The sequence below is a fragment of the Mobula birostris genome (assembly GCF_030028105.1).
Source record: "Mobula birostris isolate sMobBir1 chromosome 1 unlocalized genomic scaffold, sMobBir1.hap1 SUPER_1_unloc_1, whole genome shotgun sequence".
NCBI lineage: Eukaryota > Metazoa > Chordata > Chondrichthyes > Myliobatiformes > Myliobatidae > Mobula > Mobula birostris.
In genome coordinates, this window is record NW_027274035.1 from 865,665 (window position 1) to 887,093 (window position 21,429).

Consider the following 21,429-nt stretch of genomic DNA (forward strand, 5'->3'; position numbering starts at 1 on the left):
GTGCTGTAGGTTTTCTATGTTTCTTCTTTCTAAACTTTTGCCCGAAGAAGGTGCCAATCAATATTGAGGAAGTTGAAGGCAGCCATGATACCATGGTTGTTATATTTGCACTTTTCTAAAATCTGTCTCCTGGTTTGATCCTCATTGTCACTGTTGCTGTTGGGGGTCCAAAGAATACTTCTAATGGTGTGATTGCTCCTTTCCTGTTTCTAACTTGCATCTGCACTATGTAGTAGCTGATCCCCTTCTGACATCCTCTCTTTCTGCAGGTGTGATACCATCCCTGATTAGCAATCAGCCACTCCCGCACCTCTTTTACCTCCCTCTCTGTCCCTTTTGAAACATCTAAACCCTGGAACATCCAATAGCCCAATAGCTATTTCTGCCCTTGTGACAACCCAGTCTCTGATATGGCCAAAAAGGTGTAGTTCCATGTACTGCTCCATGCTATAAGTTCATCACTCTTGTTCCCGATATCTTGCATTAAAGTAGATACTTTTCAACCCATCCAATTGACGGTAATTATGCACTGTCCAATGCCTCTCGTTCCTTACAGTCTCCCTATGTATTGCATCTACCTTTACACCAACTGCTCCATCGTCTGACCTATTGCTGTGGTTCCCTTCCCCCTGTCAAACTGGTTTTAAAGCCTCCCCAGCAGCTCTGGCAAGCCTGTCTACAAGGATATTGGTCTCCCTAAAGTCTGCATGTAACCCGTCCCTTCTTTGCTGATCTTGCATTCACTAGAAGAGGTCCCAATGATCCAGAAATCTGGAACTATTATACCCCTATCACCACTGCACTCCTCTTTTTTCCCCCCCTTCCCATCTGAGCAAGAGCCATGCTCAGTTCCTGGTGTGTCAACGTTCCCAAGAGTCCAAAGTGGCATATTTGTTATTGAGGGGAAAGGGTTCTCTGCACTGCCTGCCTGTTGCTTTTCTCTCTCATGAGGCACCCAGCTACCTGGCTCCTCCAACTTTGGGAGTGACTACCTCCCTGTAGCTCCTTTCACTTCCTCATTCTACCGAATGAGCTGTAGGTCAGCTCCAGCTCCAGTTCCCTAACACAGTCTGTAACAAGCTGCATCCAGATGCAGTTCTCACCGATATAGCAATCAGGGAGAGTGGAGGTCTCTCAGATCTTCCACATCTTGCAACAGGAGCACACAACTGACCTGGATCCATTCACACTGTTCTAGCTAGGCACTAATTTTTTAAAAAATGGAGGAATTTAACAGAAGTTTCAATCTGGCTTCCATATTGCCAAAACCTCAGTTTCCCAATCTAACTCTGTCCACTTCTGCTACGTCTGCTTTACTTAAACCTCACTATTAGTTTTATTGGCCCTTGCCAATTGCCTAATAGCCGAAGTATCTCAACCTCTGCAAAAAGTCCTAACAGACCTGGTTTGTTCTTTCAGTCTGGTGCTAGAGATATGAGGTAGAATAGAAGCACTTGGACAGGTACGTGAAAGGGCTTGGAGTGATATGGGTTCAATGCAGGAAATTGGTACTAATTAGGTAACATGGTCACCATAGACTGGTTGGACCAAACAGCTTATATCCATGCTGTGTTCCTCTGTGACCTCTTGTGGAAAAACTTGCCCCTCACCATCTATGTCCTCTAGTTTTACAATCCACTATGCTGTGGAAAAGACAATAGCAATCTACCTTAAAATATGACCCCATAATTCTGTAAATCTCTTTAAGTTTACTCCTCAGGCTTCATCACTTCAGGGAAAGTAGTCCTAGACAGTCCAATCTCCTCATATAACTCAAGCCCTCCGGTGTATTCCTGTGTAACTCCTCTGCCCCCTCCCTAGCTTAATCACATCCTTCCTGTTCATTAAATAAATTCTGATATAAGCATAACTACTGTTGAAAATTGGTCTGCCTGCCACTTCTCATTGTTGTTACACTTGGGTGACAGATGCTTGAAATGCAACAATATTCAGGTTTATGTTAAGAAATTGTGATCACATTATTTGGGCTTAGAAAGATATGCATAGAATGTAGTTCCAATTGCTTTGAGATGAATACAATTGTCTCTGCTGGTTTAAAAAGGCAACGTGAATAATGATTCTGGATTCACAATCCACAATTGTACACAAATTTAATCCACAATTGTACACTGTTTTAATCTTGGTTGTTATGAGTTGTTTGGGGTAAATAAAGTGAAGAATGTAAGCTATGAGAATTGATCTTGGTATCAAAATTCTGTTTCATATTATTTCAGAATGTCTTACATTTCCAGCATTATCATTTCATTTTAAGTGCAGCAATTTAAAAAAAAGGTTTTAGGATTTCCCTTTCCAGGTATTAATTACAGAAAAAATCTTTATGATCAGTGTATTATAATATTTGAAAGCAACTTATTTGTGTAAGTTATCTGGACAGCTCTTCGTGAATAATATTTTTCAAACAGTGTTGCATGAAAATTAATGACCTTTTTATGATAGATTATGATAGACTTCCAGTATTTCACTATTTAAAAGCATTTCAACATATTTAATTATCTAACGATTTTCAGGTACCGTATGGGTTTTTAACAGCCTAACTTAACCTTAGTTTTTGCTGATTTCCTTCCTCCACAAGTCCCACAAAACTGCCTTTATTTCTTTAAGGTTCCATTCCAGACTTAATATTCCTGTTTTTCTGTCCATAATCTTCATCTATCTATTTATTCCTTTTTTAAAATGTTAGTGGAATTGTTTTCTTCCTGTCTCTGTATTTAGGTAGTATCAGTGACTGAGTACCATCGCAGGATCGATGCTCTTAACACTGAAGAACTGTGCAAGCTCTGCAGACGTCTCAAGGTGCCCATCTGTAGTTAAGCCTATTATTTATTTGCCCAAAAGCTAGAGCAGATGTGCTGTATGCATCCTTAAGTTTTACAAGTGGCAAATATACCTGCATCATATTTGCCTCAGCAGCAGCAGTTTATCAAAGCTGTAGAAGTTTTTTTTTGGTTTTGGTTTTAACCAACACACCACTGGATAATAAAAGCACATTGCATGCAGGGGAGTTAATTATGGAACAGAGGGAAAAGTGGCAATATTCTGTCCTCTGTATGATGGGTTCCTCAAACTGTGCTCTTATTATCACATAACCATTGTGATACTAAGCAGCTTCTCTATGTTACTGCTGAACTTAATGTGTGCAATTTGATGTGGAGCGAAATTATAGTGTTCAGAATGTGAAAAGTTGAATAGAGATTTTGAGTGCTTCATTTTAAGGTAGCGTATTGTCAATATATTATCTTATTGCTTCCATTCTTTTCAAATTTCATTGTAGATTGTAGAAGTAACACTGTATCGTCCAATTAATGTGCATCCCAGTTTTCCAGTGGCACCACCGAACGAACCTGCACTATATACTAGAGCCAACATTAATTCTGCAATGTGTATTGATGTTGGTAGCAACATTGTCCTTCACAGCCTCTGCTCCTGAGCACTTCCAATTCAAAATCAAAGTTTCAATGCATATTTCAGCTATGATGTCAGATTAATGCACTAATGATAATTAAGGGGAATTGACCGTTCTTGGTTTGTTATTGTTTGGCACCTTTGGTGCTAAATCTTGAGTTTTCAAATTAATACTGTTGGAAGCTAATTTTCTTTCACCTATGAATTTATGCATTTCTTCCTTGCATATAGCTTACTGCTCAAACAGTATGGAATTTGTCTTTAACATTATCAGAAGCCAAATTTTTCAATCGTGCATATTTTTCTTGCATATTCTTGGGAGCTTTGCTTCTGAGCTTATTTTATTTCAAAAAGGCAGTGAAATATTTGAGAGGTAAACCTGAAACATTCTGGGATTGCTAGTTAATTTTAAGTTGGACTTACTTTGCTTGGGACCTTGCACCAATTCATCGAACTTGCTTCAAGTGACTGACTAAGTAGCATTGTGGTTAATATTATCCCTGCTTTTAGATAACGACACGGGAAGAAACCAGTCTAAGGCAAAATGCAACTTCAAAGCCTGACTTGGAACCTGAAACGTTTCGGCCAAACCTGAGTGAAAAGAGTGAACTGCTCCAAACAGATCAGATTGAAAAGGTAAGGTAATTGTAGTTCAGAATATATGCTAAAAATATTGCTGAATACCTGATTGTTTTGCTACTTTACATGCACTTTTTATTGATACAAAAAAAGGTTGTGCTTAATTCAATAATTAAAGGATGACCTCGATTTTTACACTACAATGACTATATTAAGTTGGTATTGTGTGTGTGAGGTCTTAACAGGGAATTAAATATTCTTACATTGGAGAGTGGCAATCATCTTTTATTTTCTTTTCGTGTTTAAAAATTATTTGCAAATTTGACAGCTTTAAATAAAAACTCAATTTCAGAACTTTATAGTTTCAGACTTAATAGAAAGTTATTGGTGAGTCAATAAAACAAATGTATATTAGTGATGTAAAAATGATTTGTGGCAAAGAAACTGAGGCAACATTGCAAGTTGTTCTAAACTGTTGGATGATTCATACTAAAGAGACAAGCTTGCCGGAACCATTCCATGAATTCCCACAAACTACTTCCAGTGTGTACTATTAAGATGATATAGCTGTGAAAGTTGAGGCCAGTTTCACGTAACATTCTGTGAAATCATGTTAGCATCTCTTTAATAAAGAAAGACTTTAATTGGTTCCATCTAAAAGTAATTTGGATTACTTTTCAAGTGCAGTCACTGTGATGGAGAATGGTATAATTCTTGCTACAGTGCTTGTAAAAAGTATTCACCCTCCCCGAAGTTTTTTCTATAATTCAAATTTTTATTATTTCACAGAGCAGCACAGCATATCGTAGTATAGTCATTGTCATACTTTATTGATCCCGAGGGAAATTGATTTTCATTACAGTTGCCCCAACCAAGAATCAAGAGCAGATACAGTACAACATATTTACACAGCCATCCCATGACAGGAAAACAAATAAAACTTAGAGACAGAAAGAAGTTCTAATTTAAGTTTAAATTAACGTACAACCAAAATTGATCCCACGCGTCTTCCACTTTTCCCTCACTGTTAATTCTTCCCAACGTGTGTTCATATGATGAAATCTTAATCATTTCCTCAGTCCATTCCTTCACAGTGGGACATCTGGGTTTTTTCCAGTTTCGCAATATAATTCTTGCAACTGTGATGAGACCCACCTTTAAAATAGTGAACTTGTCATTGTTTACATTAGGTACCATTGTCCTATCACCCGGGAGACAAAGGCGTGGGCACAAGGGCAGTGTGGAACACAATCAACTCCCCAACAAATCAAGAACTTTACACCAAAATGGATGAGCCATGGAGCACTCCCAAATCATGTGAAAATATGTGCCCACCTCATTTTCACATTTCCAGCATAAATTATTATCAACAATCCCCACTTTGTAGAGTTTAGTTACTACTACTACTTCGACGCAGGCCTAGGGGGCCGGCGTCGGGAGTCTAGTTGGTGTCCAATAACATCCGTGTACTATCTTATACTGAATAAATTTCCCTCTCACTTCCCTAATATGTCTACCCACATTTGATAAAATACTTGACCACTCATTATCTTCAATATCGCTTCCAAGATCCTTCTGCCATCCTGCTTTGAGATTGTTACACAATTCACCCACAGAATGCTTGAACGTTTTATAAAACACTGATGCTTTATGAACCTCCTGTGGTAATGGAAAGTGTTCAGTTAGAGTTACTTTGTGGGTCACCGTTCTTAAATATGCTACTAATGCAATGTCTTATTTATAAATACTTCCAAAAATTCCCTTTATCTACAAAGTTATATTTCCTCTGCAAATCCACGTGACATAAAAATCCCATTCTCATAGAGATCACATACTGTATTTACAACTTTAATCTTTGATTCTTTCCAGTACACCATTCTTTTTCCAATGCATATCTTAGGGTTATTCCAGAGCGAGGAGTATAACTGGTTTAAATGTGACATTCTGCAGGTTTTATGAATTGTACTCCACACACTCCTTGAGTGAAATAGTATAGGATTTAGATTAGTCTTATTTTCCACATGTTGTGAGAGGATGTTAAGGGGAGAATGTGGTGCAGCCAGGGTCCTTTCTATAATTACCCAATCTAAATCAACATCAGCCCTGTCCCAATGTTTAGCTAACTTGGTCGTTTCAAAGGATACTGAGCCCACCCATGTCCCTGGACATACACATCTTACTCATTTTAATTCCGGGCTGCTTCTTATCCCATAGAAAATCACTGATAATTTTGTTGTATTGCTTGTAGATCAACTCTGATATATTTAAAGGAAGCATCATAGAAAGATAGTTAAACTGAGGTGCTATTTTAACTACATTGACTTTACCCCAGAGTGACAGTCTCAGTGCCCCCCACTTGTCCAGATTATTTTTTTATCCTACTCAATAATGGATCATAATTTAAAGTAATTATTTCGTCCAAATTCTGACTGAGTTTGACCCTTAGATACTTCATTCCAACTGGCATCCATCTAAAATTAAACTGAAATAGTGAATTTGAATAACACAATTTTGACATTGGCATAGCCTCAGATTTATTGCAGTTGATTTTATAACCAGGTACCTCAGGATATAACTGAATTGTTTTCATTAGTGAGGGTAAGGAATTAGGAGGGTTGCTAATCAGTAATAAAATATCGTCAGCATATAGCATCAGCTTATGCTCCTTTTCGCTTCCTTCACCCCTCTGATATTTGGATCTGCTCTAATCATGATTGCCAATGGTTCCAAAAAAATCATAAATAACAGTGAGGAGAATGGGCAGCGTTGGCGTGTACCCCTTAAAATGTTGAAAAATGGGGATATGATACCATTTGTAATAACTTCAGCCTTAGGGTTTTTATACAAAATTCTAATCCATGATTTAAAGATAGAGCCAAACCCAAAGAATGACAAGGCTGTGGTTAAAAATCTCCACTCAACCTCTCAAAGATCTTTTCGGCGTCCAGGGAGATGGCAGTAACTGGGACACTACTTGTGTTTTCAGAAGTTTTCGGATGACTCTGCCATAGTTGGATGCATCGGCAAGGGAGATGAGGTTGAGTACAGGGCTACGGTAGGAAACTTTGTCACATGGTGTGAGCAGAATTATCTGCAGCTTAATGTGAAAAAGGCTAAGGAGCTGGTGGTAGACCTGAGGAGAGCTAAGGTACCAGTGACCCCTGTTTCCATCCAGAGGGTCGGTGTGGACATGGTGGAGGATACGAATTGACAATAAACTGGACTGGTCTAAGAACACTGAGGCTGTCTACAAGAAGGGTCAGAGCCATCTCTATTTCCTGAGGAGACTGAAGTCCTTTAACATCTACCGGACGATGCTGAGGATGTTCTACGAGTCTGTGGTGGCCAGTGCTATCATGTTTGCTGTTGTGTGCTGGGGCAGCAGGCTGAGGATAGCAGACACCAACAGAATCAACAAACTCATTTGTAAGGCCAGTGATGTTGTGGGGATGGAACTTGACTCTCTCACGGTGGTGTCTGAAAAGAGGATGCTGTCTAAGTTGCATGCCATCTTGTTCAGTGTCTCCCATCCACTACATAATGTACTGGGTGGGCACAGGAGTACATTCAGCCAGAGACTCATTCCTCCGAGATGTAGCACAGAGTGTCATAGGAAGTCATTCCTGCCTGTGGCCATCAAACTCTACATACAACTCCATCCCTTGGAGGGTCAGACACCCTGAGCCAATAGCCTGGCCCTGGACTTATTTCATAATTTACTGGCATAATTTACATATTACTATTTAACTATTTATAGTTCTATTACTATTTATGGTGCAACTGTAATGAAAACCAATTTCCCCCGGGATCAATAAAGTATGACTATGACTATGAGGAGTTCAGCCATGTTAAGTGCAGTAATCTCCTTAAATTGTCAGTTGGGGATCTGCCTTTAATGAAGCCAACCTGGTTGGTATTAATTATAGATGGCAATACTTTCTCTAATTGCGAAGCCAATTTTCTAGTTAGTATCTTACAGTCCACGTTAATTAAGCTTATAGGCCTAGAATTAGAAGGATCTATGGCATCCCTGTCTTTTTTTGGGATCAACAATATTAATGCTTCATTAAATGTATTAGGTAAAGATTCCAAATTAGATGTTTCTGAATAGATTTTTGTTAGAATAGGAACCAGTATGTCCAGAAATTTCTTATAATATTCAACTGAGAAGTCATCCATATCTGGAGATTTCACAATTTTCATAGCTGCAATAGCCCATCTGGCCTCATCCTTAGTAATTGGGGCATCCAAGGACTCGGCCATTTGTGGGGATAATGCAGACAATTTTACGTTAGCAAAAAACTGATTCAGCTCCTCCTGGTCATGGTTAAATGGTGATGCATATAATTGTTCATAGAACTGTTGAAAGACTTCATTTATTTCTTTCGATGATGACACTAATGTATCCCCTTTCTTAATTACAGGTATAACACTATTCATATTCTGCTTTAAATATCGTGCCAGCAGCTTACCAACTTTGTCACCATCTTCGTAGAAACTTGTTTTTAATCTTAAATAATACATATTCTGCTTTGTTATATATACTATTTAGCTGGAATTTTAAATTACACAGATCTTTGTATAAGTCATCAGTATTGTCTTGATAAGATCTTTTCCAATGTAGTTATTTCTGCTTCCAGATTTTTTATTTGCTTCATACTTTCTTCCTTCCTTTTAGATGTTTGTGCTATTAATTTTCCTCTTATATTTGCCTTGGATGCCTCCCATACCGAGGACAGCTTTACTGTGGTCCCTACGTTCAGTTCAAAAAATTAAGTCAGATCCTCAGGCAACTTAACACTAAAATACTCATCTTTTAACAGCATAGCATTCATTCGCCATCTACCCCTCCTTCCCCTTTCAGTATTTAAATCAATTTGAATTTCAACTGGTGCATGGTCTGATAATGCTATTGGGCCAATTTTACAGTCTATCACCTGTTCAACAATAGAGTTGGATATTAGAACAAAATCTATTCTAAAGTAGGATTTATGTCGATGAGAGAAAAATGTATATTCTTTTCCGAATGGATTCCCCAATCGCCATATATCCACCAGACCGATATCCTCAATAGATTGATGTAAGGCAGCCCTGTCCCTAGGTACTGGTGATGTCTGAAATTTGCTTTTATCAATAACTAGGTCCATTACTTGGTTAAAGTCTCCTGCTAAAATTATTTTTCCTTCCTTGGTACTTAAAATTTCGTTCACCTTGTTAAGAAAGTCTGGGTCTTCCTTATTAGGTGCGTATATGTTACAAAGTACTACTTTCAGTGCATCTATACAAATTATCCTGCCTTCCTTGTCTTTAAATTCCCCAAGCAATGCAAAAGTAAGTTTTTTTGTTAACTAAAATCATTGTCCTATTTTGTTTGCTATTAAATAGTGAATAGAATACCTGGCCCACCCAATCTCTTCTAAATTTCAGTGCTTCAGCATTTTTAAAGTGTGTTTCCTGGACAAATTCAACATCAATTTGTTTACCTTTAAGGTATGATAAAATCTTTTTCCTCTTGATTAGGTTTCCACACCCATTAATGTTCCATGATATGAAATTAACCATTTTCATGTCCCAAACTTCATGCACACCTGTGCAAAAATATACATTTACCTGAATGGCTGAGTCTGGAATGCAATAAAATGAAAACTCCAAAAAAAAACCTGTACTCTAACCACATGCTCAATTATTACCAACGAACACTGCAAATGCTGCGCTCTCAAACAGCAAGTAAACAATCAACATAACCCAAAAACATAGAAATAATATATTCCTGCCAGATTAACTAACAAATAAAAACAAACAGGCAGGATAAACTCCACAAAGAAACAGAAAAGAAAAAGAAAAAGACACACGATATGGTCCGCAAAGTTCTGTGCCAGCTAATAAGCCTAGCCCTAATCAGATGCTTTAACCAGCTCCCCACCCACCTCGTTATACCTAAAAGGTTATCTCTACCTCTTACTGTAATCATATCCTGTCTCTGTCAGTGCCAGTGCTGCAGTTTTCCCTGAATGAATTTCTCAGCTTCTGCAGCAGTAGTAAAGAACTTGTTTTTTCCTTTCCATGTGAAGCGTAGAACTGCTGGATAAGCGAGTGTATACCTCACGTTGACTTTTTGCAGCATTTTCTGAGCCGTAGTAAATGCCCTCCATTTTTCAGACAATTCTCTGGACATATCTGGAAAGAAGGAAACTTTGCATCCCTCCCACTCAACTCCTCTCTTTGCTTTGGCTGCTTGCAGCACTTTCTCTCTGGCTGAAGAGCGCAAGAATCGTAGTAGGACCAGCCTGGGAGGGCGATTCTCGCCCGGCCTAGGAGCCGAGGCCCGATGTGCCCTCTCAATCTCAAACTCTGCGTTCAGCTTGATACCAAATCCTTCGGACGTGATTCTTTGCACATACTTAATCAGAACGGCCGTTTCTGCACCCTCCTTTAGACCGATCAGCCTGACGTTGTTGCATCTGCTCCTGTTCTCAAGCTCCTCAACATGGTTCCACAGCAGGTCCAAGCATTTATTGTTCTGCTCGCTAGCACCCACCAGTTGCACAGTGGTGTCCTCCACACTAGAGAGGTGGCCCTCGGCTTCTGTCAGCCTCTCTTGAATGGCATTGATGGAGTTCTTCAGCTCCGTTGTCATTTCCTTAATCGTAGATACATGAGCAGCCACCACGAGTAGAGTGGAACTCATATGACTAACCTCAGCCAGTAAATTCTCTATGTTGGAGCCTTGGTCCATCTGTGTCGTTAGTGTGGCTTGAACTTCGGATTGTGGGCTCTGTCTTAGAGCCACGCGGCTTGTGGTAGCGTTCTTAGAAGGTCTTGACATTGTACAGAGTTGTCTCACAAAGTTGTTATTAGCACTTTAGTGAAGAAAACAAGCCATTTCTAACTGGGACAGCTGTATCCAGACAAGGTGAGATAAATATGCTCTAATTAATAGAATTTCGTGGTGGGTTGTTGGAGCTTCGCTAACGTGCGGCCATCTTGCTCGGCACCCACGTGACTCCCCCCCCCCCCCCCCCGCCCCGGAAGTTTTCATGTTTTATTGTTTTACAACATTGAAAAGTGCTTTTGATTTGGCTTTTTTGCCACTGATCAACAGAGAAAGACTTTTTCATGTCAAAGTGAAAACAGATCTCTGCAAAGTGATCTAAATTAATTACAAATATAAATCACAAAACACTTGATTGCATATGTATTCCACCCCCTTTAACATGACACACCAAATCATCACTAGTACAGCCAATTGATTTTAGAAGTCACATAATTAGTTAAATAAAGATCTGCTTTTGGAGACCTGTGTGCAGTCAAGGTGTTCCAGTTGATTACAGTAAAAATACACCTGTATCTGGAAGATCCAACTGTTGGTGAGTCAGTATCCTGGCAGAAACTACACCAGGAAGACAAAAGAACACTCCGTGAAAACTCGCAATGTAATGGTTATTGAAAAGCGCAAGTCAGGAAATGAATACAAAAAAATTTCTAAATCATTGAATATTCCTTGGAGTACTGTTAAGTCAATCATCAAGAAATGGAGAGAATATGGCACAGCTGTAAATCTGCCTAAAGCAGGCTGTGCTCAAAAGCTGAGTGACTGTATAAGAAGGGCACTTTTGAGGGAGGCCACCAAGAGACCTATGACAACTCTGCGGGAGTTACAAGCTTCAGTGGCTGAGATGGGAGAAGACTGCACATACAACAGCAGTTGCCTGGGTGCTTCGCCAGTCGCAGCTTAATGGGAGAGTGGCAAAGAGAAAGCCACTTTTGGGGGAAAAAAAACTCTCATGAAATCTCAGCTGGAGTTTGCCAGAAGCATGTGGGAGGACTCTGAAGCCAACTGGAAGGAGGTTTTATGGTCTGATGAAACCAACATTGAGCTTTTTGGCCATCGGACTAAACACTTATGTTTGGGTAAACCAAACACTGCACATCATTAAAAACACACCATCCCTACCGTGAAGTTTGGTGGTAGTTGCATCATGCTGTGGGGATGCTTCACTGCAGCAGACCCTGGAAGGCGTGTCAAGGTAGAGGGTAAAAGTGAATGCAGAAAAATATAGGGGAATCCTGGAGGAAAACCTGTTGCAGTCTGCAAGTGAACTGCAACTTGGAAGAAGATATGTTTTCTAGCAAGACAATGACCCCAAGTATAAAGCCAAAGCAATGTAGGAATGGCTTAAAAACAACAAAGTTATTGGCCTGGAATGGCCAGGTCAGAGCCAAGACCTCAATCCAATTGAGAATTGGTGGTTGGACATGAAAAGGGCTATTCACTCATGATCCCCATGCAACCTGACAGAGTTTAAGTAGTTTTGTAAAGAAGAATGGGGGAAAATTGCAGTATCCCGATTTGAAAAGCTGTTAGAGACTTATCCAAACAGGCTCAAGGCTATAATTGCTGCCAAAGATGCTTAATACTGACTTGAAGGGGGTGAATACTTTTGCAATCAATTATTGTGTGTTTTATAATTCTAATTAATTTAGATCACTTTGTAGAGATCTGTTTTCATGACACGAAGAGTCTTTTTCTGTTGATCAGTGTCAAAAAAAAAGCCAAGTGGATCATAGTGGATTTAATTGTTGTAAAACAATAAAACATGAAAACATCCAAGGGGCGTGAATACTTTTTATAGGCACTGAATGTTGTTCAGCCTTTCCCAACATATCTTCCCAAAGTTACTTGGAAAAAGAACAGAGCAGCAGTGGCTGGAATGGATGACCCATTGAAGCCTACATTTGCAATTTGTGCCACTCAACTAATTTGAAGAAGACTGCATCTTCTATATATGCACATTGGAGAGAACCCTAACTGGTTGCCTCATGGCCTGATATTAAAACACCAATGCCCACAAAAAGTGGAAGATACAGCCCAGTCCATCCAGGAAAAGCCTCCCCATCATTCAGCATAACTACAAGGAATGCTGCCACAAGAAGGGAATATCCATCATCAAGGACCCCTACCATCGAGGCCACACTTTCTTCTTGCTGCCATCATGAAGGAGATACAGGAGTTTTAGGTTCCACGCCACCAGTTCAGTAATAGTTCAAACATCAGGTCCTGCACTAGTGTGGATAACTTCATTCACCTCAACACTGAACTGATTCCACAACCTATGGATTCACTTTCAATGACACTACAACACATGTTCTCAGAAATCATTATTTATTTATTTGTTTGTTTGTTTATTGCATTTGCAAAACTTGTCTTCTGCACATTGGTTGTCTTTGTGTGTAGCTTTTATTGTTTCTGTTGTGTGTCTTTGTTCTACTGTGAATGTCTGCAAGAAAATGAATCTCATGATTGTATATGGTAACATTTACTTTCAACTTAAAATCAGGGTTATTAAGTCCAATCTGCAAGGTGGTCAATTCAAGGGTTCCTGGTTTTATTAGACAACCTTGCTAATTGTATCTAGATTTTAACAACAGAAATTCTCGGAAGATTATGAAGATAAAACGTAGAATGTCATTATACAACCCATTTTATCAGTGTTGGCTTTTCCAGAGATGCAGTTAGTAACAAGTTACTGGCATCCTGGCAAAGATTTTGAAACACTCCCACTACATAACACCATGTCCATTTGTAAAATCACAACTTCAGCATAATTCAGCTGTGCACCAGCATCTACCCACTCAAGCATTCTGTGAATGTTGCGTCGGTTTTGATGCATGCAGACATGGGCTTCTTTTAAAAAGGTGCTGTAAATGAAAATGAATATTGCGCATCAAAAAGGGAAAAACTACGCTTTTGATCTTATTCGAAGACAATTACTGATGAAGTCACTACATGGTGCAAAAGGACTCTGCCCTGAGAAGATTTTGCAGTGATAGTAGATAGTAGAAGTCTAGGTGGCTCAGTTTCCGAATATAATGATGTCCCTTTAGAACATGGATGAGGAGAAATTTCTTTAACTGGGGTTGGTGAATTTGTGGAATTCATTGCGACAGACAGCTGTGGAGACCAAGTCGTTCAGTATATTTAAAGTGGAAGTTGGTAGGTTCTTGATTTGTAAGGGCATCAAAAGGATATAGGAAGAAGGCAGGAGAATGAGGTAAGAGGGAAAATGAATCAGTCGTGATCAAATGATGGAGCAGACACGATAGGGTTAAATGGCCTCGTTCTGCTCCTATTGCTTAAGAACCTCCTGATGGAGAGAGTTTTCCCATAATTCCCATTGATTTCAGTTTTATCAGAACCATAAGGCTAAAAGACCCAGGCCATTCAGCCATTCAAGTCTACACTGCCATTTCATCATGGCTGATCCTGAATCCCACTCAACCCCAGACACCTGCCTTTTCGCCACATCCTTTGATGCCCTGACCAATCAGGAAACTATCAACTTCCGCTTAAATATACCCACAGACTTGGCCTCCACCGCAGTCTGTTATGTACCCTGTAACAGGTGAAAAAAAACAGCAGAAATGGAACACACCTGGAGTCTGGTTTTGCTGTTAACTAATGCTATTTTATTAGTAACTACGTAATAAAGTAATATGAAACCAGGTAAATCAAACAGGTTAGCAGAGATTATGCATATATATAGGTGTGGAAATATAAAACCCAAACTTCTTCAAGCTTAGGTGGTAAGGGATACAGTCTTACGATGGAATGTAAGATAGTTCTGTTCAATGCTCAGGTTAATTAATGAGAGATATTTGTAATCCAAAAGGCGAATGTTGTGAGAAGGCAATTACGTCGATATTCCACAGATTCCACGACAGCAATACAAAACAACAATAGTAGTAGGTTTTACATTCGAAGTTGTTCCACTCCACACATGAGGTATAACCGACAGTGATTTTCAATGAATATCCTTTCAACACAAGTAGTACCGCACCTGAATTCAGCTACGGGTCATCCTAATGTGGTGGCCACAGGATACTCAAACAGAATCCATGTATGGATTATCACCAACAGTAGTCTTGTCAATGAGGTACCGTCTTCAAGTGGTAAAACTACCAACCCAGGCAAAGATTATCACACACAGGTAGTTTCCACAGAAGGTTACCCCAAACACTGTGTTCGTCCATCGTTGACGTCGATGAGGACCTAAACACCATTGTGATGGTGTTAAGACTAGTGCGTGATTTGGATTTAAGTGAAGGAGAGTTGCGCAGCGTCAGCCTCACTCACTCTTCCCAGTTCCCATCTGGATCCAGCGGCAAGACAGAGTCGAGACAGCTGGAGATGGGACTAGGCGCAGTGGATGACCAGAACGTCTTCTGTGTCTTGTCCTGCTCTACACGTTCCATGATGCTTGCAGAGACCGCCTTCTTGACCGTTGGACCTTCCATTGGTTTCGTCCGCTCAATCCGCCGGAGTCTGTCTTCACATGCTGGGATAGACAACTCCCTATCTCACCGAGGGTTTGAGACTCATTGGCTACCCTCACCTGGTTTAGCCGGCTTGTCAAAGCCATTGCCCGGGGTGTGGCCCCTGTCGCATGCAAACAGCTACGGGGAGCCACAAGTGAGAGCTGAGTATGAGGATGATTCCTGGAATGCAGGGGCTAACATATGAGGAGCATTTGTCAGCTCTTGGACTGTATTCTTTAGGGTATAGAAGAATGAGAGGGGATCTCATAGAAACATTTTGAATGTTGAAAGCATTGGACAGAGTAGATGTGGAAAGGCTGTTCCCCTTGGTGGGTGAGTCCAGGACAAGAGGCCACAGTCCTAGAATTAGAGGGTACCCATTTAAAACAGAGATGAGGAGAAATTTTTTTAGCCAGAGGGTTGTGGATTTATGGAATTCGTTGTCACATACTGTTGTGGAGGTTGGATCATTGAGAGTGTTTGAGGAGGAGATTGATAGGTATCTAATTAGTCAGGGTATCAAGGGATATGGGGAAAAAGCCGGAAATTGGAACTAGATGGGAGAATAGTTTAGCTTGTGGTGGAGTGGCGGAGCAGACTGGATGGGCCAAATGACCTACTTCTGCTCCTTTGTCTTGTGAGTGCCAGGTAGGGACCAAAGGTGGACTAACCGCCTTGAAAAGGACGCGACATGCTCCCCAACCAGAGGTGCTACCCCTCCCTGACACTCCATATACCCCAAACACCAACTGTGATTGCCACTTATCCAGTTCCAGAACATACGAAATAACTCCCAACAGTGATTTGCCATGGGGGGCCTTTCTTCAGTGAACTACCACACCCAAACAAGGGTAACGCACAAGTGATATTCACAAAGATACTACACTCGCCAGAGAACCCACTCTTGTGGATTAACTACGTGACAGTCACACCTTCGTATTCGAATGGAACTCAAACTCACCCTTACAGGCTACTTAGGAGAGAGTCCAAACAGTGAACTCTTTGTCACTATGTTTCTTCTGTTTCAAATCTTCCTCTGCCCTCTGCAAACTTCTTCTAGTTGCAGTACTTGTGACAGTCGTTTATCAATACTCTGGATCGTTCAAAGAGCAAAGTTACTTTTAACTGTACATTACAGAATATATAAAGCAATACATATGTGATTATCATGTAGCACATTACAGAAGTGTATACAAATACTAGTTTCTATTTCACTTTTAAACTTAACATTCAGTCAATCTACCATGATATTGTCTTTATCTTTCACATGCTTTGTTACAAAAAAGTCAGATTCCTGCAAAACCAGATCCTGTTATTCAAAATCTCATTTGGTCACCCATTTTCCCTTTTCCACTTCACCACAGAACACTTAACCATCACGTGATCAGTTTGCTTACTGGCTCAAATAGATGCTTGCACAGGTGCCAACTTATTACTCCTGTTTTCTAAACTAAACACATTCATAGAACTGCCAAACAAGTCATTAATTCCAAACAACTCATTAATTTTATTTCCACGATCATTAATTCTATATACTTCCATAATAATACCTGCAGATGGTCCCTCTTGGTCAAAGCAACACTTCCAAGTTTTGTCTCTCCACACCACAAACTTGGTAAACAACCCCACGTTTATTTTGAAATTCCAAAACAAACTGTAACAGACTAGCAGGCACCTTGTTACCAAACCACTGTCCCTTCAGCAAAGTCAACGGTCCTGAATCCAATCCAGACTTCAAATTTACCTTATTCAAAGGTTCAGAATCAACACCTTTTCCAATACCATCATAATTTCAATATTTTCAAGCTTGCTATACTTCTCAAAGTAATCTCTTAAAGCTGATTTATACTTGTGTGTGCTAGCTTGCGCCGTAGCCTATGCAAGTGGGCTACACCGTTGTGAGCATTTATACTTGTGCATTGATGTGTCTGCATTGCTCTGCAATTCACTGCCAAAATACTAGTTGGCAGTGGGGTTTCTATGCCACTGTGTTGAGTTTCTTCGTGTTGAAACTCAGCACGAAGAAACTCAAACTTCAAACAATGGCGACTGAAACTGAAGGAGGGTGAATTTTCTGTATGTGCAGTGTAGTGTCACTTAACAGAATCAGGAATTTTGAGCCAAAATTGATTTGTCGAAAAAAATCAGCACGTACACGCATGCGCACACACCTGCCCATGCAAGGCTTCATGGTCATGGTAGTCTTTCTCGGGGAAAACAAGTTTAAAGCGAGCGTCTTTTTCTGTTAAAGCAAAAATCCTCTTTCAGTTAACCAAAACAGGTACTAATGTAGGTCTTTCTTAAAAGCAAAATGTATCCTCCATAATTTCGGATGGATGTACCTGTTCCAACTTACTTAGTCAGAGAACTTAGGTTTTTTTTGATCCTGATCCTCCCGTATACTTTAAATCATCTCTAGATTACTTATAATACCTAATATAATGTTAATGCTATGTAAAATAGTTGTTATACTGCATTGTTTAGGGAATAATGACAAGAAAAAAAATCTTTTACATACTCGAACAACAAGTGCTGGAAGAGCACTTCCAGGTTTTCTCGATTTGCGGTTGGTTGAATTTGCGCGTGCGGAACTGGCGGATAAGGAGGGCCAACTGTACTTCCGATACACTGGAATAGGTCACAAACCCAAATTCCCTTGAACGTTTTGATGCCGCTTCCCTCATCACCACACAATCTGTTAGTTGTCCCCATTGCTCGAAGTGCTTCCTTATCGCCTCTGACTCTGACCCTGACCGCAAGTGGAACCACGGCCTCTCGGACATGGGCACTAACCCCCAGCGGGTCGTGGACTCACTGGTCTCTGACTCAAACCTCAGTTCTGGCACCATGCAGGCTACAGGCTCTGCCACCCCCAGCTCCAGATCCAGCCTGGACCGAGGTCCTGACCCTCTCCAGACTGGGACTGCTCTTACTGCCACTGGGTCCTACTGCTAGTCTTATTCCTCCACTACCCTCTTTCCTCCCTGCGACTCCCAACCTTCCCCCGACACCTCATCACCCCTCCATTCCTCTGATCCCATATCCTCCCCTAACCCTGCTCTCCCTGAATAACCCCACCCCCTCCCTCCTGAGACCTCCCACTCTTCACCCTCCCCTGACCCCAGCCCCAATCCTTGCCGTGTCTTCACCATCCTCTCTGACCTTCCCCTCTCTGAGGCAGAATGTTCTGTCATTAGCAAGGGCTTCACTTTTGTCCCCCTCGGTCCACATCTCAGTGAGTTCTGTGCCCGCCATGACACTGAACTATTCTTCAGTCGCCTAAGTCTCCGAGCCTACTTCTTTGGCAAGGATTCCCCTCCCCTTACTGATGACCCCTTCTCCTGTCTTCAGCCCTCCTCCTCCTCCTGGACACCTCGCCCGGGCCTTCTACCTGCACTCGATCTTTTCATCTCCAACTGTCGCTGAGACATAAACTGTCTCAACTTCACCACTCCTCTCTCCTGTTCCAACCTCACTCCCTCTGAACACACTGCCCTCCACTCTCTCCACACTAATCCTAACCTCACCATCAAACCCGCAGACAAAGGTGTTGCCGTAGTAGTCTGGCGGACGGACCTCTACCTCACTAAGGCTAAACGGCAGCTCTCTACACCTCCTCTTACTTACCCCTGGAACAGGACCCCACCAAAAAACATCAAACCATTGTCTCCCGTACCATCACCACCCTTATCAACTCCGGAGGCCTTCCATCCTCAGCCACTAAGCTCATAATTCCACACCCTGTACTGCTCGGTTTTACCTCCTTCCCAAGATCCACAAGCCTGACTGTCCCAGTAGACCCATAGTTTCTGCCTGCTCCTGCCCCACCGAACTTGTATCTGCATACCAGACTCCATTTTGTCACCCACAGTTCAGTCCCTCCCCACCTACATCTGGGATACATCCCATGCCCTCCACCTCTTCAATAACTTTCAGTTCTCCGGTCCCGACTGCTTCATTTTCACTATGGATGTCCAATCCTTATACACCTCCATTCCCCATCAAGAAGGCCTCAAAGCCCTCCGCTACTTTCTGGACATAGACCTCACCAGTTCCCCACCACCACTACCCTCCTCCGGTTGGCGGAACTGGTACTCACACTTAATAACTTCTCTTTTGGCTCTTCCCACTTTCTTCAGACCAAGGGTGTAGCTATGGGCACTCACATGGGCCCCAGCTATGCCTGCCTCTTCGTTTGTTATGTGGAACAGTCTGTACTCCAAACCTATACTGGTACTGCTCCCCAACTTTTCCTTTGCTACATTGACGGCTACATTGGTGCTGCTTCCTGCACCCATGCTGAGCTTGTCAATTTCATCGACTTTACTTCAAACTTCCACCCAACCCTCAAATTTACTTGGTCTATCTCGGACACTTCTCTCCCCTTTCTCAATCTCTCGGTCTCCATCTCTGGAGACAGACTGTCCACTGACATCATCTACAAGCCCACTGATTCTCATAACTACCTCGACTATACCTCTTCCCCACCCTGCCACATGCAAAAATGCCATTCCCTATTCCCAGTTCCTCGGTCTCTGCTGCATCTGCTCCCAGGATGAGGCTTTCCGTTCCAGGACATCTCAAATGTCCTCTTTCTTTAAGGATTGTGGTTTCCCTTCTGCTGTCATCAATGATGCCCTCACCTGCATCTCCTCCATTTCCTGCACTTCGGCTCTCACCCCATCCTCCCGCCACCACAACAGGGACAGAGTTCCTCTTGTCCTCACCTACCACCCACCAGCCCCCGGATCCAGCACATTATCCTCTGCAACTTCAGCCACCTTCAACAGGACCCCATCACCAAGCACATCTTTCCCTCTCTGCTTTCCGCAGGGATCGTTCCCTCTGCAACTCCCTGGTCCACACGTCCCTTCCCACGGATCTCCCACCCGGCACTTATCCCTGTAAGCGTAAGTGCTACATCTGTCCCTACACCTCTTCTCTTGCCACCATTCCAGGTGAGGCAACACTTCACTTGTGAGTTTGTTGGGATCATCTATTGCATCCGGTGCTCTCGGTGCGGCCTCCTCTACATCAGTGAAACCTGACGCAGATTGGGGGACTGCTTTGTCGAGCACCTCCACTCCGTCCACCACAATAGACAGGATCTCCCGGTTGCCACCCAGTTCAACTCTGCTTCACATTCCCATTCGGATATGTCCATACATGGCCTCCTCTACTGCCATGATGAGGCTAAACTCAGGTTGGAGGAGCAACACCTCATATACCGTCTAGGTAGTCTCCAGCCCCTTGGTATGAACATTGAATTCTCCAACTTTCGGTAATTCCCTCCCCCTCCTTTCCCCTGTCCCAATTTCACTCTGCCCCCTCCCCCAGCTGCCTACTACCTCCCTCATGGTTCTGCCTCCTTCTGCCCATTGTGTTTTCCCCTATTCCTTCTTCACCTTTCCTGCCTATCTCCTCACTGCTTCCCCTCCCCCACCCCTTTATCTTTCCCCTTACTGGTTTTTCACCTGGAACCTACCAGCCTTCTCCTTCCCACACTCCCCCACCTTCTTTATAGGGCCTCTGCCCCTTCCCTCTACAGTCCTGACGAAGGGTTCCGGTCCGAAACGTTGACTGTTCGTTTCCACGGATGCTGCCTGACCTGCTGAGTTCCTCCAGCGTGTTGAGAGCGTTGCTTTGACCCCAGCATCTGCAAAGTATTTTGTGTTAAACTATCTTCATTTGTTTCAAAACGCAATCCGCCAATGTTCAGTCCTGGTTCTTTAGTTTCTGGACCCTTCATTCTGTGCGATGAATGGAGGGTATTCCACAGATTCACTACTCTCTGGCTAAAAAATTCCTCCTTACTTCTCTTCTGAAATTTTGAGGCTGTGCTGTCTCGTTCTGGATACGCTCACCATCGGAAACAGCCTCTCCACAACCACCTTATCTAGTTCTTTCAACAAACGGTAGGTTTCAGTGAGATCTCCTGCCCCCACATTCTTCAAATTTCCAGTAAGTGCAGGCCCAAAACTGCCAAACCTTATAGATTAATCCCTTCATTCCTGGAATTTTCCTCGTGATCCTCCTCCGGATTCTCTCCAATAACAACACATCCTTTCTGAAATATGGGACCCAAAACCGTTGACAGTACTCCAAGTGGGC

The 21,429-nt window shown here is 41.9% G+C and overlaps 1 protein-coding gene across 2 annotated transcripts in view; it reads left to right on the plus strand.

Moving 5' to 3' along the window:
• The window catches only part of oxr1a (oxidation resistance 1a), a 536,209-nt gene that overhangs the window by 501,373 nt on the left and 13,407 nt on the right, over positions 1-21,429 (plus strand). Inside the window, exons 12-13 of one of the 2 annotated variants that reach the window (XM_072249890.1) lie at positions 2,734-2,814; positions 3,934-4,059. In XM_072249890.1, coding sequence (XP_072105991.1) covers positions 2,734-2,814; positions 3,934-4,059 — 207 coding nt within the window. The remainder of the gene's footprint in view (positions 1-2,733; positions 2,815-3,933; positions 4,060-21,429) is intronic. The other variant, XM_072249891.1, reaches the window with a different exon arrangement.